Source organism: Arvicanthis niloticus, chromosome 18, assembly GCF_011762505.2.
Source record: "Arvicanthis niloticus isolate mArvNil1 chromosome 18, mArvNil1.pat.X, whole genome shotgun sequence".
In the NCBI taxonomy this organism is placed as follows: domain Eukaryota; kingdom Metazoa; phylum Chordata; class Mammalia; order Rodentia; family Muridae; genus Arvicanthis; species Arvicanthis niloticus.
Genome location: NC_047675.1, coordinates 40199134 through 40217098, shown reverse-complemented (window position 1 = coordinate 40217098; position 17965 = coordinate 40199134). Strand labels below are relative to the sequence as shown.

At 43.0% G+C, this 17965-nt stretch overlaps 1 protein-coding gene across 1 annotated transcript in view; it reads right to left on the bottom strand.

Annotated features, from left to right (window-relative positions):
* Positions 1–17965, bottom strand: part of Vat1l (vesicle amine transport 1 like) — a 165347-nt gene that overhangs the window by 63226 nt on the left and 84156 nt on the right. Inside the window, exons 5-7 of the mRNA XM_034522935.2 lie at positions 17083–17186; positions 15076–15131; positions 10228–10422 (exon numbers count right to left, since the gene is read on the bottom strand). Coding sequence (XP_034378826.1) covers positions 10228–10422; positions 15076–15131; positions 17083–17186 — 355 coding nt within the window. The remainder of the gene's footprint in view (positions 1–10227; positions 10423–15075; positions 15132–17082; positions 17187–17965) is intronic.

Below are 17965 nucleotides of genomic sequence, written 5' to 3'. Positions count from 1 at the left end.
CATCTCCTGTAAGCACACCTGACAGTAAGCAGTGGCCAATGGTAATGGCTCATTATAACTAGCTGCATAACCCATGACACTGCCTAAGGATACCTAATAGGACTGTGACTACCAAGTGAAGGGAGGGGGCATGCTAGCTTTCCCCAGCACGGTGGAGAAGTTAATGATGCTGCCTTTCAGAGTTAGCGTTCTCCATGTCAAAGTTCAGAGACAGGCTCTCTGTGTCTCAAGGTCAGCTGTGATACATACAAGCTCTGTGATCTCCGGAAACTTTATCCTTGTATGGCTTTGTTTTTTTCACCTGAGTCACCGATGTTGTCATGGTAACCACCACTCAGGGACCTCATGAAGATTAAATGAATGTTAAGGCCTCCACAAGTATGTGGAATATAAACTCCTTCTGTGCTGATTCCTAATATAATTATTTAGCTCATTCTTTTGTTCAATGAATTTATTCATTGCCATTTTTTTTTTCCTAACAATGACTATGCTCCGAGGTTCAAATGTCCCACAAATTCAATTAAAGCCGGGGACTTCAGGCAGTGAAAATTCTCCAGTAGCTCATTTTTGTGATCTTACAGAAGAGTGTAATAGCTCCCTGGATCTTTGGGTTACTGGAGAGTTTAACCGAGTTAATACATGAAGCACATCAAATGATACATAGCACATCTCAAATCTTCCAGAGATAATAATGGGAATAGCTGCCCAGTCCTTTTCTCCCACTTCCACATGACTGTGTGAAGTGGAAATGTCTGGTTTCTTTGGAAAGTCAATTATGTCACTAGGGGCACACAGGTGAAAGGATGTTTTGCTGAAACAGACATGGGAGAGAATGTTTTCTAGAAGCAGACACAGGTGAAAAAATGTTTTGATCTAGCAAACACATGAAAGGACCCATGATGAAGGAGTATAAATATGACCCCACAGACAGTGGGAGAGGAGCATTGAGCTTCGGTTTGGTGCACCTCACTATTCTTCGCTAACAAAACACATGTATTGGTTTGCCTTATAAAGCGTTATTGAGCTCAGTTTGTGGTAAGGTCGCTATTGAAAGAAACTTGCCTAAGAACTGCTCGTGAGGTTCCTATGGCAGCTTGCTGCTTCTGCAGCCCTGGGCCCATTTGGTGAGCCTTATGGTTTCTTCAGAATTGAACTATAGCTGCTGGTTTATGCATGCCTGGTGTCTGCCTGCCTAGAGGACTGGTCTGCAGCTGCTAAGTCATATTTGGTGTTTGCTATGGAACTGAACTGCTGCCAAGAAGATCAAGCTCGGCCCCAAAGAACAATTGCTAAACAGGTCCACTTCCCCCATATCCTAACACCTTTTCTCTTCCACTATCTCTGCTGGGTGGTGAGCTAGAGAAGATGGTGAACCCTTATTAAAAGTAGGTTGCAAAAAGTTTATGCCTACATTGTGGGTCTCAGCTCTTTGGGGGCATCTCCACATGCTCTTTCTGTTTTCCTTAAACAAGAGTCACATCTGAGCTTGTAAACATCTTCAGAGAAGCTTCTAGTTTGCATCTGGGCACTTGCGTCTGCCAACTGATGGAATCATCTCTTAACTTCCTGGTTTAGTGCAAGAGTTGTAGCCTAGAGCTATTTTAGGACTGTCAATCATTCCTCCCTCTGCCCACTCTGTCCCCAGGTCATGACACTGTCCTATGACTGCCTCCTTATACGAATCCCCCTTTATCCAGCTACTCTTCCATCTCAGGCCATGAAAAAGCATCCCTGAAGCGCATCTCTTCTTTCTTGCCTTCCATTCAGGCCTTTAGACAGACTTCTATCTGTTTGGTACTTGTACTGGCTTCAAATAAAAGACACAAATATATTCAAGCCATGACTAGCTACATAGAGCTAAAGTGCAGGCTATGCATAATGAGAGATTCAGGACACACACATCAAATAAGTGACTGTTTGGGCAGTGACCTTCATGACACCACAGCAAAGGGAGAGATACATGGAAGGGCGCAATTAACATAATTGACTGAGAGGCAACCAGGCCAGAAGGCTATAGAGACAAATTGTTCCCTGCCTTCAAGCAGAAGGATGACATCATCGCATAGACCAGCTCTGGTGTGGCTTTTTGCAATGATGGGGGTATTCTAAACCCACCCTGGGCAGTATAGTAGCCACTAGCCACATGTAGCTTCAGAATACTTGAAACTGCCTTTTTAATATGACATAATGAGTAGTTCAACAGCCGCCTGTAACTAGAGGTAGCATATAGGAGAGTACAGCCAGACTCTTACTGAAATCATGTTGCAAAATGCTACACATGGTACCATCGGAGGAGAGCGGTATACATATACGGAGAGATGGGAAAATGGTTCACGTTCTAAATGCTCACTGTTGGGAGTGCAAAGATTTGAGCTAGGTCCCCAGAACCCAAGAGCTCAGCCAAAGAAGTTGGGTGAGGTGCTGTGTACTTATAATCTCAGTGCCAAGAAGTAGGGATGGGAGGTCTCCTGGGGTTTGCAAAGCCAGACAGACTAGCTTACCTGACGAGTTCCAGGCTGGTTAGACATTCTATCTTACAAAAAAAAAAAAAAAATGTAGGCAATGCCTGAACAGTAACAGTCAAAATTGTTCTTCAGCTTCTCCACAGATACCATCATAAACATGGGTGGTTTGAATATGCTTCGCTTCAGGAGTGGCAGTATTTGGAGGTGTGGCCTTGTTGGAGTAGGTGTGTCACACTGTGGGCATGGGCTTTAAGACCAAGCTGCCTGGGAGCTGGTCTTCTCCTAGCAGCCTTCAGAAGAAGATGTAGAACTCTCAGCTCTGCCTGTACCATGCCTGCCTGGATGCTGCCATGTTCCCACCTTGATGATAGTGGACTGAACCTCTGAACCTGTCAGCCAGTCCCAATGAAATGTTGTCCTTATAAAATTTGCCTTGGTCATGATGTCTGTTCACAGCAGTACAACCCTAAGACAGGTGCCATTCACATGTGTACTAATATATACTCCTTAAGATCTCATGCAACTCCCAGTGAGTTTTTAATTGCCAAATGGATAAAGTCCACAGTAATATAGTCTAGACACATTCCTTTTTAGATGTTATTGGTGTTTACTTGTTTGTTTTTGAAAAAGGGTCTAGTATAGCCCAGGTTGGCCTCATACTTATTATATAGCCAAGGCTGGCTTTCAACTTCTGATACCTTCACTCCTTGGAGCTTTAGTTACAGGTGGTTGCACCATATATACATGCTAGGACCTGAACTTCAGTCTTCTGTAAGAACAGTATGTGATCTTAACTAATGAATCATTTTCCAGCTTCTTTGTATGCTCTCTCTCTCTCTCTCTCTCTCTCTCTCTCTCTCTCTGTGTGTGTGTGTGTCTCTGTCTCTCTCTCTCTCTGTCTCTGGGTGTGTGTGTGTCTGTCTCTCTCTCTCTCTGTGTGTGTGTGTGTGTCTGTCTCTCTCTCTCTCTCTGTCTCTGGGTGTGTGTGTCTCTGTCTCTGTCTCTCTGTCTCTCTGTCTCTCTGTCTCTCTGTCTCTCTCTCTCTCTCTCTCTCTCTCTCTTTCTCTCTCTCTCTCTCTCCCTCTCTCTGAGATGGGTTCTTACCCTGTGGACCAGGCTATCCTGCAGCTTATGCTGGAACCCAGGCTGGCCTTGAATTCACGTTCCTCTGACATCAGCCTCCTGTGCACTGGGATTATAGGTCTATACCATCAAACCTCACTTCAGGTGCATGCCAGCATGGTGATCAGCCTTAGAGCCACAGTTGAGCCTCACTAGATTGAGTATCAAATGATGTCATACTGTCCCAGAGCAACCCCATTAGTCAGATGTCAACTCCACATCTTCTGACGGCCAGCGAAGATATCTGTGATTTGGTTCCATCCACTAGGCCTTATTTCCTCTCCCATGTTTAGTTTGGAGCTTTCTCTCTATTCCACCTACCTCAGTCATGCCCCTGATTTTATTTGCATCATCTCTGCAGTTTATAGCATTTTTGTGTTATGCAACATCATTCAAAGGATTTCTATCCTTTTAATGTTCACCAAATCCCATTTATTCTCATGTGTGTGTGTGTGTATGTGTTTACCTATGTATACATATGTTCACAGGTGTTTGTGCGCACGTGTGTATGTGTGTGTAGAGCCCAAAGGTCAACACTGGGTGTTTTCCTCAATCATTTGCATCTTATTTTATGAGAATGGGTTTCTCATTGAACCTAGAGCTCACTGATTTGCTTAGACAAGCTCACTAATGATCTACAGGGATCCATCTGTTTCTGTCTTTCGTGTCCTATCATTACGAGCTTATGCTATCATGTCTGGCTTCAGTGTGTGCACTGGGGATATAAACCAGGCTCCTCATGCTCGCCTAGCTGGGGCTTTCTTGATAGAGACATCTTCCCAGCCCCTTTCCTTGCATCATTCTTAAAGTGGTCTCTGAACATTTAATTTATTCTTAACTTTGTTCTCTTTTGCTTTCACACCCAGTTGCAATTGAAATCAATCTCCTGTGATTGATAATGATTACTCTCTAATTATTTCATAGGTTTGTTGAAAACCCAAGGACAGGAAACGGATTGCCTATGATTTGTGTAGACTTGATAGCTGAAAAGACTACGAGAGCACAGTAGGCGATTGTTTTCTTATTTGTCCAGACCATGTGACCTAATGTCTGATAAATGTAACTTAAGAAAGGGTGAGTTTAGTTTTGCTCCATCAGGGCAGGGAGGCCTGGAATCTGGAGCATGGGGCAGCAAGTCACGTGTACCTTACTCCTTTTTACACAGATAAGGACACTGGCTCACAGGACGGTGCTGCCCACGTTGGGTGGGTCTTCTCGCCTTACGTGTGTCTTTCTGGAATTGTTCTTAGAGACACACCAAGAGGTTTGTTTCCATGGCGACTCCAAAGCAAGTCAAGTTCTCTGTGAAGATAACCAGCACAAGTACCCAAGGAAACAACAGCTGCTTGGGTGACAAACATGAATGTTTTGTTCCCTATCCAGCTTAAAACTGCAAGCCTCATCCCCCCCCGCCCCCCCCACCCTGAGACGTAAAATGCAGCTGTACATTTAGCATCTGAAAGCAAATGAAAGACTACCATATCCCCCACTCTGCTTTGTGTATTAAATTTACAATAAAGTCCCAGACAGATGGCTAGAAGGAACCCTTAATCGTGTCTGATATTATTAAATCTTCTTGTCTGAGGGCTCAGAGAGCCCAAGAAAATTTTCTTTTAATCCCTGTGGGCTTTATATTCTATAAATGGAGTTACAGAGCTGGTCTGAGAAGCAATTTTGTGTAAGCCCTTACCGAAAGGGAGGGGGGGAAATCATTACAGTCCGCCCTCGGAGGTTCTCAGGCAATAAGCATGCTGTACTCCCCGTAAGCCCAGAAGAGCTGCGTGGGCTTGATAAATTGCTGCATTTGGCCCAACTGCGGCTCTAAACAGATGTCTGTAAATATTGTAGAAAAAAACCCTCAGAAAGTTGGTGGGTGTCGCTGACGAGTGACGGTGGCGGCTTTGTTGGCAAACAGGCAGCAGCCAGTCTGTCTCCCTTCTGTGGAGGACCAGCCTGCTACACTGGGCAGAGTTCTTTTGTTTTGCTGGTGACTGGATAGTCTACCATAGCCTTTTGTTTCTGTGCCTTTTCTTGGCTCCACCCCTTCTCTCTCCTCTCTTTTTTCCCCTGCCCATCCCCCAACACCCTGAGACAGGGTATCACGTATCTCAGGGTGACCCCCAACTCACGCTATAGCTCAAGATGATCTTGAATCTCTGATTTTCCAGGCTCTTCGCAATATTTCCTGGTAAGTGGACATGGAAATGGAAGCCAGTGCTTCTTACAGCAGATGCTAACCTGCTGAGCTACAACCTCCATCCCACTGCTTCTTTTAAAACTATGATTCTCAACTAGAAACAGTTTTCCCCCATCCTTTCTTTTTGCTTAGAAACACTTTTTACTACTCTTTCTCCTTCCTCTTTTTCCTCTTCTTCCTCTTGATATTGATTGAATATTTTCTACACTTTATTAAATAAGTTAATTTTCTTTCTCTTTCACTCCGTGTGTGTGTGTGTGTGTGTGTGTGAGTGTGTGTGTGTATGTGTGTGTGTGAGTGTGTGTGTATGTGTGTGTGTGTATGTGTGTGTGTGTAGATCAGAAGACTGCTTGTGGGAGTTGGTTTGTTCCATTCACTGTGTGTGCTCCAGGGATCATCAGTATGTGGCAAGCACCTTACCCACTGAGACAACTTGCTGGTTCCAGTAAAATATCTCCAAAAAAGCAGAGGTTGCTTATTTTAGTTCATTCACTCATCTATTTGTTCAGCAAATACTTATTATTAAACATAGCAAGTGTCCAGCTAGTCACGTTTCTGTGTGGTGCTGGGCTCATACTCACTGACTCATCCATACAATATCCTGTTTACTGAGCACCCCGTCTGTCCGCTGAAGGCTGCAGGCTTACGTGTATGAGCTTCCTCACCAAGATTTAACTTCTAGTCGACAAGAGGCAGAAGTCAACGCATAACCCAATCAAGCATCAGTGACTATAGCAGAGACCAGCAAACGGGAGAAAAAGGAGAGTGATCAGTGGCTTGGTTGGAATGTAGCAGCAGAGAAGCACATTCATGAATAATGGGGAGGATGTATATTTACTATAGAGGAGACAACTGCCTCAGAGGCTCAAGGGGGGAGGAGGGTGTGGTAGGAGGGTAAAGACCAGAAGACTGGAAGCTGCTGAAGTGTGGGTGGGAGAGGCTGGGTGGATGCGTAGAGCTCAAGAAAATGGTTGGGGATACAGTGGAGTAGGACTTGACTTATCTTGAGAAGACAGAGATTTAGGCTGGTTTTGAGGTGCTCTGTGTGTGTGTGTGTGTGTGTGTGTGTGTGTGTGTGTGTGTGTGTGAAAGTGATAGCAAGTCCAGTTGTTTTTTCTTAGATCCTGCTCACGGAATCACAGCTGCCCACCAGACTTGCTGGCCTTCAGTTCGTCTTGTCTTTTCCATTCCTCAGTTTCACCAAGCTCTTCTGGATTGCATCATTACCCAGGACCTACCCTGACTAACAACTCCAGTTCCTTCTGAGCAGATCATACCTTGAGGACCAGGAAGCAGCCCCTCCTTACCTTGACCTTCTAGGTAGTGGGAGTTAATGCAAGTTTCTGTCTGGCCCATCCTTGCTGTCCTTTCTAGGCTCTCTCTGCACCTGTGCAACTATTCAAGACGTTCTGTTCTCATCTCTTTGTTTTGGGGAGTGTCTTGTTCTAAAATTCTTTTGGCTAAGGTTTTTACCTCCTTCAAGCAACTTCGGAAAGGATGCTACTCTAAGAGACCCTCTTTGATTTGAGCCACTCTACAGCGGGTACTTTTGTTGACCATCATATTGCTCCATGAGAGAAAGGGCACTAAAGCACAAACATACACGGATTACACACACCATTAAAATTTTACAAAGGGGAAAAATGTCTAGAAAAGGTCCTTAGGAAGGCAATGACGTGAAAAGTTTAGGAATCACTTCTACATGGGAACTAAACACCCCCACATGAGTTACTCCTGTTATTGCTTGAGTCTGAAACGCTGCCCACGTGCTCATATTTCAGATATTTACTTAGAGCTTAGTGATGCTATTTCAGGAGGCTAGGTTCATCTGGCAGTTACGGGTCGCTAAGCAGGGATCCCTGGTTCTAGCACTGTCCTCTGCTTCCTTGTCGATCATGACTAGCCAATGCCACACTCTTACAGTGCCATGCTCTGGGTTGAGAGCATGATCTGCCGTGCCTTCCCCTCCATTAGAGATTGAAATCTTCTGACATAGTGAACCAAGGGGACTCGTTCAGCTCTGGTGGTCATGGTGATGAGAACTCAGCCAGCATGCCCCTTCTAAGAGCTTATTACAAGCAGCATTTTTTTCCATGTGCCTTTGCCTACTTCACTATTTTCTGTTCCTTTACCCTCTTTGAATATAAACTCTACAAAGCCCAGGGATATTACTTCTTTATTCTTCACTGTATCTTCAGTGTCTCCCCCAAATCAAACACACACTAATTACTCAGTAAGTATTTAGAGACTCTATTATCGCTGTGAGCAAGGAATAGAGTCAAACACTAGAAGAACTCCTGGGGCCATCTGGACCACCTCTCGGATCTTAACCCTCACAGGCTACCAGATTTGCTGGGTCACTTTGGACAATGGGTCTAAACCTAAGTCTTTTCTGTGCCACGTGGATGAGAGTTGGCCCTTATTATTCCTCTCTTTCTCTGGCATACCACTCAGAACATTGTACAGATATCTGGTTCTGGCATATCACACTGAATACTGTACAGATATCTGATTCATTAAACTGAAAAGATTTTCAATAAAATGATGACAAGAGGCTAACCATTCTGGCAATTACACAGGACAAAGAATACATTATTGTCTGATTTACTTCAGGAATAAATTGAATCACAATAAGCATTTACAATAGATAAAAGACAAAAAGGAAGGAAGCTGGAACATTAACTGCATTATCCTTCTCTGGAATATGGATGTGCCCTTTGTTTTCTACTTTTGCTGGGCTGATTTAAGAATGCCCTGGACTGAAGATTTATTTCAGTTATTACAACAAACAAGGGCTTTGGGTGGGTGGTCTTTTTTAAAGGCTGCCCATTATACCTCAATATTAGAATGACATATATGGGTATAATTTGAGTTCACTGGTCTCAGACCAGTTAATCTGATGCCATGATTGTCCTTCACTCAAATCCATCAGGCAAACAGCAACACCTTTACACACACACAAACACATACACACACACATACACACACACATACACACACACTGATCCATAGACCTTAGTGTTTGCAACTTAGCTTGAAAAGATTTCTGTGACTCCCCAAAGTTTCAAAGCATTCGGTCCAGGGCTGAGAAAATGGCTTAGTAGGTTACATGGTTGCTGTCTTAGCATGCGGACCTGAGTTAGGACCTCCAGCATCCATAGAGATGTTGGTCATTATAGTATCCATCTGTTAACCCAGTACTGGATTTGGGTGATAGGAAGTTGGCAGATCTGGGGAATGCACTGGCCATTAGTCTAGTTTAAATGCCAAGCTTCAGGTTCAGTGGACAATTGTCTCAAAATATAAAGTGGAGAGGGATTGAGGAAAACACTCAATTTTCATGTCTGGCTTTCATATGTGCACACATAGGTGAGTGTATCATAAATGTGTGCACGAACTTGCACAAGTCCCAGATACACAAACACACACATCCATCAAATTCTTGTTCCCTAAGGCACCTCATTCATGAAAACAATGAAAAAGAAACTAACAACACAGCTTATGCCACCTTAAGCATTTTTGTAGACCTCATGACAGAGGGAGATTTGACATGTCACCTAAGACCTAGGCCACATGCTTCCCCTGTTCTCATAAAGAACTGTCATGGCTGACTTCCTATATGCTCCACCCTTCTCTTATCCTGAAGGATTTCTAGACTGGAAGACTGCTTTCCCCCTTGAGTACCATATGAACCAATCCAACCAGTTCCCGAGTTTGCATCCTTGAAGGTTAGTTTGTTCATTGTTCAAGAATGTGTTCAAGTACTAGAACCTTTGGCAGATCCATCACCATCATCAGCAACCAGCAGCAACAAAACTCCAAAGTCAGTCCAACACCAGACCCAACAGAATGAGTGTCCACTATGGCCGCTGACAACATCTCAATGGAACATAAGACATATCCAGTGTCTGCATATAAATCATTCCCATTTGTGAGCTACTTTGAGCTTGACCTCTTCTGTATCTATAGAGTTACAATAGGTATGGCATTCTAACAATAAGCACTTCTATAATCAAGGTGAATTGGGAGTATCCATTTACATTTGGTGTCTTATCTGAAAAGTGTTCATGTATAAATGCTAGAGCCACATGGTTTGAAAACCTCCTGGGGACTTGAAATGGTCCTTACACTGAAAGCATGATCTGGATGTGCCAAACCTGTGGTCCCCATGTGGCTAAGGATAGCTATGAACATAGTCCAACAGAAAAACCATGATCTCTCTTAAAATGATGTGAGATTTTGGAGGCGTGTGTGATTATTTTCTTGTTGCTCAACTGGGTGTTTCTTGAGTGTGAACAATGCTGAATTGTGACGTCAGAGGTTGGGCTCACCTACTTTAGGACTTTTGTTTCGAACAAATCTAGAGGGAAAAAATGGTTGTGAAAAAGATTGCCTTGGATGCTCAGCGCTCCTAGAAACAAACCCAAAAGGTTGCTTCCTTACCTCCTCCAGGGCCCATAAAGAATCCACCACAGGCTTGATCTTCTTCTGGTTGTACAGTCCTATGAGCTTCTCCACTACCCCTCGAATGAGGCCTGAGCGGCCCTGTTTGAAGAGCAGGTTGAGGAGCGAGAATCCTGCGATGACTTTGTTTTCTTCATACAGCTTGATGGGGTTCACTTTCTCCACCTGCCACCACTGGCGGAGAAGGTGAGAGAAGGTTCTAGGTTACAACGTTTCAAGATGGGGTTATGTCATACAATATCACCTATGACATGAGGACATCATCTACCCCAGGGAAGCAAAGTTTGAAACTGGGTAGAGTGGAGTTGACCAGCAAGCCGTCTTGGTGATATATATATCTTTTAAGCATCTATTTCTGAAACCTCTGCAGTTGACACACAGGATATACTAGACAGAAGTAGTATGAGAGGGATATAGCATGGAGGGAGGAAAGGAGGGAAAAATAGAGGTAAGGAGGAATGGAGGCAGGGAGGGAATGAGAGAGAGAGAGAGAGAGAGAGAGAGAGAGAGAGAGAGAGAAGAAGAGAAGAGAAGAGAAGAGAAGAGAAGAGAAGAGAAGAGAAGAGAAGAGAAGAGAAGAGAAGAGAAACCTTTTGAGTGCTAACATGATACCATGAAGGGATCATGTCTAAAATACTGTCTACACTGGGAATGTAGCTCAGTTGGGACAGTGCTTGCTTACTACACCCAAAATTCTGGTTCAAATCCCAGAATCACATAGAAGGAGCAGTGTGGAGGTGCATGCTTGTCATCCCAGAATTTAGGAGGTAGAGGCAGGAGGATCAGTAATCCAAGGTTACTTTCAACTAAATAATGAGTTTTATAACTGCCTGGGCTACAACAGAACCTGTCTTAACACACACAGGCACACACACACGCACACACACACATAGATATACACACACATACATGTTAAAAGACTCATATCTTATGACCTACATGCAAATAAGAACCCCCCATCAGTCTAAATTCTGAAGCTCTCTTTGTCCCCATTCATTTGGATTAGGTTCTTCAGTCTATTTGAGGCCACAGGTTGATAATAGTAAGTGTGTGAGTAAAACCACTGACTCTAGACTTGATCCTAAATGTATACACCTCACTCCTCATTCTTCTCTGAGATTTGTCTTTCTCAGCTGACTTGAATGAGGGGATACACTGGTGTCTTCCAGGAGGGTACAGGGTAAAGCCTTTGGCTCTGGGAATGGTTATGGGGCTGATGAAAGAGTCGTAATACATAGAAGTTTACAGAGTGATGGAGTATTGAGGCCATGGGGTGGGTAACCACTCTGAGTGCAAGAGCTCCCCTCTCCCTTTTAATAGGGTGAGTTGGGGTAAATAATGACAAGAGTATGGGGCAGGTAGGTAGAAAGGAAGGGTGAGCTAAGACAGCATTGCATGGGGTGATAAAGCTAGGGGGTTGGGACTACATAAATGGCTGTCTTGTGTAGGTTCAACCTCTGATATGTGGTAAGAAGTTAGTGGTCAAAAGAACAGCTCTTCTTGAGCTGCCCCACTCGCAGTTCTGTTAAATGTGCTTCAGTGAAGAATTCCACGCCTGTGGCTGTGGCTATAGCTCAGTTGGTACAGTGCGTACCTGGCATGCATGAAACTCTGTTTTTGATAACAGTACCTCAAAAAACTAGATATGGCAGCACCTGCAGACAGCTTTATGTTTGATGTCAAACTGTCCTCTCTGCAGTGGCTCTCTGAAGTATCCTAACCTAAGAGTTCAAAATCCTGGGTCCCATGATTAAGCTTGATATCTGCCCATTGGTAGGACCTCAGTGCATGTTGGCGTCATGCAATGCCAGAGGATGCTGCAGTTACTGCTCAGCTGTGATTAAGAGCTCTAGAGATGGCTCAGTTGGTAAGGGTGCTTGCCACAAGACCGGACAACCTGGATCCTTGGGACCTACATGGTGGAAGCAGAGAAGTGACTTCTGCAAGTTATCCCCTGACTTCTTCAGGCATGCCATGCCAGTGTACACACATGCACACACATGTATGCATGTGCATGCGTGCACGCGTGCACACACACATACACACACACACTAATGTACTCAAAAAAAATTTTTTTTTAATTTATAGAATTAAGTGTCGTTTGATAGCCGTGTATCTCTAGGCAACCTACCTAATCTCTCTGTTCAGCTTTCTTACCATACCTTGGGGAGAAGGAGGTTGTTGTGTAACGTAAATGTGCTCATACAAGATGCATACCATGGCAGCAGGGTGTATACACAGCACACACCATGAGCATAAGCAGATTTAATTATCATCTTAATCAGAAAGTCATGTTTTTAGATTTAGTGAGCAAGAGCTTGGAGTGTGGAATCACTTTGCTCTCTAAATGTTAACTTCATCTGGAAGAATCATCCTTAGAATGGCCCAAGAGTGAATGGCCAATCTGACAAAGCACGAAGTGAAGTACTCATTCTGCTGAAGTCTGAGGATGGAAGATAATTAAGATAGCAGAGTTAGAACTCGCTATATGATTCTAAATGTGCCTTTCTTGATTGCAGAGAATCTTCTTCCTGGAGCAAAGCCATCATTGCACTTCTCAGAAAAAAATCTTCTCTTCAATTTACTTCTAACCCATCAGCCCGTGCGGACCAGGCCTCTGATAGAGAATAACCTTTATTCACGACCTTCAGCTCCACAGCGTAGTCATGGTATTCATTTGGGGATGAGGAGCCTGCGTTTCTATCCAGGCTGTGTTGTTATAAATACCTTCCCCAAGCACGGGCACACTGTAATTATTTCATTAACACTGTGTGTTGAGATTGGGCATTACTGGTGAGAAGAGGGGAAAACACTTCTTACGGTTAGTTGTATATAATTTGGGACCAGCATGATTCCGCAGAGAAGTCTTTCAGCATCAAGCAAATTGTATCCACAGCAACAAAACAGCCATGAGTGCTGCGGAGCCTGTCTTCAGGGACCTGCAGATAATAGGCTCTACCCTTTCGCCTATGAGCCCTGGCATTCAAATGACTCTTGACCTACACTTTTATTAAACCCCTTATGCAAAAAAATGCAAAAAGCAGCCCTTTACATTTTGATCTCACGTATAGAGGGAATATTGCCATTCCCCAATTCAGCAGATGTTTGAGGGTAAAATTTGAGCAGTCGGTGTCACGTAAAGAACATATAAATAGTCCTGGCATGTTTAATACTGTCAACTTGACAGCCTCCAAAAACATCTTGGAGACAAATTTCTAGGCCTGTATGTGGGGAGTTTCTAGATTGAGTTAGCTGAGATGGGAAAAATATCTAAATATAACAAATACAAATCCATCATGATATACAAAAAGCAAATTCTAATGTCGTTTCCCTGGCTCTTTGACCACCTTATTCACAATGCCTCCACTCTATCCTGCTTTCTTCTATTCCAGAACCCTGTTCTATTCCCTTTGAGGTTGGCTAGGCATTCACAATTAGGTTATTAACACTTTCCTTTATTGTCGGGTCTGTCTGCTTAATAGAGTGTAGAATCACAAGGGTTCTGCATGCCTCTGTCTCATCCACTGTGAGACCTTGATGTCTTCAAATGCTACCCACAGTAGATGCTCAGAAAAGGCCTGTGTAGTGATGCTTATTGTTATAGAATATGGTTCTCTGAGAAAAACAGCTGCCATATTCACCAGAGTATCTGTGCCTGTGCACGACTAGGCTTGTTAATTGTTGACATCCCCTCAGAGAAGGAGACGGTAGAGAGGATCATTAGACCCACACCTGAGATTCCAGATGCTCCTTGCAGCCACTCGTAAAGCCCTAGTTGCATGTGGCTTAGCAGTCTCAGGAGGCACTACAACCTAAGCTGGGGAAGGTTAAAGGAAGGGGTTCCATTTATCCAGCTATGAAAAAGCCATCACCTACAGTGGGTATGCAGTCCGCAGTGCAGTTGCTTTAGGGTCATCTTCATTCTTGCCAATAACTTCTTTACCCATCCTCCCTGGATAAAGGCAATAATCTCAGTGAACTCTAGCAGAATCATACTTTGCTTTGTGGTCAGGACCTAATGAGGAGGGGAATGTTGTTTACATTTCCCCAGGGAAGGAATGCTCGCAAGACTTATATGGTGCGTTGGTTGCATCAGAGACAGGGACATAGGGGCAGAAGCTGACACTAGTAAGAAACAGTAGTTCCTTCCTCTAGTGGGTGGGGTAGAAATAAAAGCACAACCCCAAGTTAGCTTAAAAACAGATATGTCTGCATGGGAATTTCCATGTAAGCAGGTACAGTGAGGGTGAGTGCTTCTTAATGGCAGACTAACCACATACTCAGAGATCATATCCTATTCCCATCTCCAACACAGTAGGATGGGGACAAAGAAATCTACTGTGCCCCCAGAAACCCAACCAGAAAACTGTCAGAACACATGACTGTCTACTCCAGGGAGCAACCACAGTGCAGGGACTTTAAGTTCACTTTTGACAGATGGTTGAACCAATCTCTACTGAAATAAAAAGGAAGCTTTCCAAGGTTTCATTGACACTATTACTTCCCAAGTCCTGGTCCTGCCTGCCTGCATGCAGTTAGCAAGAAATGAACAGGGATTTATTGGAAGTGCATGGTGCAGATGACAGACTAACAATTGACCAATGTCTTAATTTTTCAGACAGGGTTTCTCTGTGTAGTTCTGATTGTCCTGGAATTCCTTCTATAGTCCAGGCTGGCCTTGAACTCAAAGATCTGCCTGCTTCTGCTTCCCAAGTGCTGGGATTAAAGGCATGCACCGCCACCACCCACCACCAATGCCTTTAGATGAAGTTCACAACATGCAAATCAGTGTTAACTACCAGCTAGTAGACAGACATGGATACTTACTGACTTTGCAAAACTAAAGAAACTCTTGGTCTCTCCAGTTACCATGTTGGATGAACCTGCAAACGAAAGATTCCCAAGTCAAGTAATTGTTCATGAAAGTCAAGATATCTTGTTGTGCAAGCAGAGTGGCAGTTGTTTCATTTGTGTACAAAAGCTTAAAAACAACACATTTTGTCTTAGAAAAATGTCATTCTGTTTATTGAAAATAAGCGAACTTCTGCAGAAAGGTTCTATATAGATCCAAGTTTGATTTTCTAGCAAGTGAGGGGCTTAGGACTCTGACATGGGCTGGGTATTGAAGGGTAGCAGGGAAACATAGATAGATAGGAAAAAGGACATACAGAGAAGGCAAAGAAAAGAACCTAAGCTCAGAGGTCGAGGGAATGTGAGACAATGATTTGTCAGCTCCAAAGGGGTCCAGGCAGAGAGGTAAAAACAAAACAAACAAACAAACAAACAAACAAAAACAAACCTAAAACTTTAGATAAAAGAAATATTGGAAAGTGAGTGTTAACAATGGGGCTGGGTGACATTCAGATGACAGATGGGAGTGGAATTGGGAATGGTAAGCTGAGATGCTCAGGGAGAAATGGCCCCTTCCCAGGGTTCTCAGTTGGGAAGGGGTAGGTTAAATAGAGACTATCCCACGACACTGCCCCCATTCCATGCATGGACTTTCTACTTGTCAATAGGTGTTTGGAAGTGAAAGTTTTTCTTTAGAGAAATGTCACAGACTTTAAAAAAATTGCATATTCTAAAATTGATCACTCAGTCTGGGTAAACTATTACCCAATCAGTAAACCATTCTTTTATCTTCGATGGGGTGATGACTCTCAGGGCTCATAGCACCAGGCTTCTATTACATTGTAACCAAGTGATCAATGTGTAATTGATCAATGTATCCAATCGACTTGGATAATTGTGAGACAATCAAGTTGAAGGTCACCCAAATGTCATCATGGAATTGAGGCAAAAATACAACTCTTGGCAAATGAGAGGAAAGATGCATAAATTGTCTATCTGCCCATTAGTCACATATGCTGTCCTTAAAATAGTACTGGCCTTTGTGGGCTCTCATCAATAATATTAATCAATTATTTGCTTTTTAGAAAATACGCGGTCAGGATAGAAATGACCAGAACACAGTTGCAAAGGAATGTTGCCCACTTGCTTAGTGAGCTCAAGTGTTTGCAATGATGATCTGATAAGATATTTATAACTCTCAAATATCTCTTTTATAAAAAGAATTAATGTTTTTTTTTCTTTCTGTAATACTCAGAATTCAGGCTCAATTTCTATAGCAAGAACCCGGCACACAGGTTTTAAGAATCTCAAACATCAGATACTTCAATATTTTGTTTTATATTATATATTATATAAAAATATGTTATTATATTATATAAAGCCAGAAGATGGCCTCTGGCTTTATATACACCTTTTGGAATGTGTGGACACCAATGTTTAAATCAGTGTTTGTGTGTGGGGTGGGGGTTGGACTGGAAATGTCAGGTGCTAATTTAATTTTGCTGTAGAAATTTTGCTTCTAATTTTCATAACTTTCCTGAACACTCAAGAGCATAGTAGATGTGGCCAGGAATGGTGACTTTCACTTGTATTCCTGTCACTCAAGAGGCTGAGGCAGTGGTATTATGAGTGCAAGGCCATCATGGAGTAAATAGTGAGACCATGACAACAAAACAAAACAAAACAAAACAAAACAAAAACAAAACAAAAACAAAACAAAAACAAAACAAAAACAAAACAAAAACAAAACATTTAAAAAACGATGGTGTAGGGGATAGGGCAATAGACAAACAAGTTAGTTTTATAATTTATGACAATAATATCAATAACATCAATATAATAAATGTACTAAAAAGCTAAAAAAATCCCATTTTGGCCCAGTTCATTCCCAGGATATCAACGTCTTTCATCCTGCAGAGTGTGGTAAGCATGGTGGGGCACTTTCTGCTCTGGTTGACCTTGCCCTATGATGCACACACTTACCATATAAAATGTAGGTCCCCAGAGGTTTGAGGAGACTGAGCCCCTTGCCAGTGTTGTCCCCACACAGGCAATCCAAAACGATGTCTACACCTTCAGCTGAGATCCTGCACAGCAAGAGACAAAGCAAAGTCATGTAACCTGCCAGGAATCAGACTCATGCATCTTTCCTTTCCATGTCATATCATCTGATTTCCAGAATACAAAGAGTGAGTAGTCCAGGACAATCCTCCTCACTACTGGCATCCTTCATTCACTGCCTCCTCCTTTGTCAAGCAGAGTTAATGTGTTTCTTTGTTGGGGAACTGCAGTGAGGAAAGAAATAAGGTTTAGGCTTCCCACATGCCAATCTTCCTTTTTTTTTAAAATTAATTTTTAATTGGATATTTGATTTACATTTCAGATGTTGTCCCCTTTCCCCATGTTCTCCCCACCCAGAAACCCCCTATCCCCCTCCTCTTGCTTCTAGGAGTATGATTTTTAAAGGAATAAGGCTGATGGATAGGGTGCTGTCCAAGGTACTGAAGAGAGTCAGAAAACCATTTCCCCCCGAATTCATGGGGCTGATAGTTTGGCCTGTAGGTTTCCCTATAGTTTTTCATATACTTTTAGCTCCCCCTCCTAATTCCCCTATCCATGCACACCCCATGCCTGCTTCAGTTTTATACTCCCAGAATTCCCTCTTTGTTTTCATATCACTTATATTATACTATCCCTTCTCCTTTAACTCCTTTCTACTTGGCTAGATTCTCCAGATAGTCCAAGTTAAGCACATAACCTGAAGATTTCATGCTAGTCTCCACCCTTGGGGGGTGTGGCATTTGTCTTTCGGTGCTGTGTTACTGCACTTAATCTATTTTGTTTCTAATTTCACTACTTTTGCATT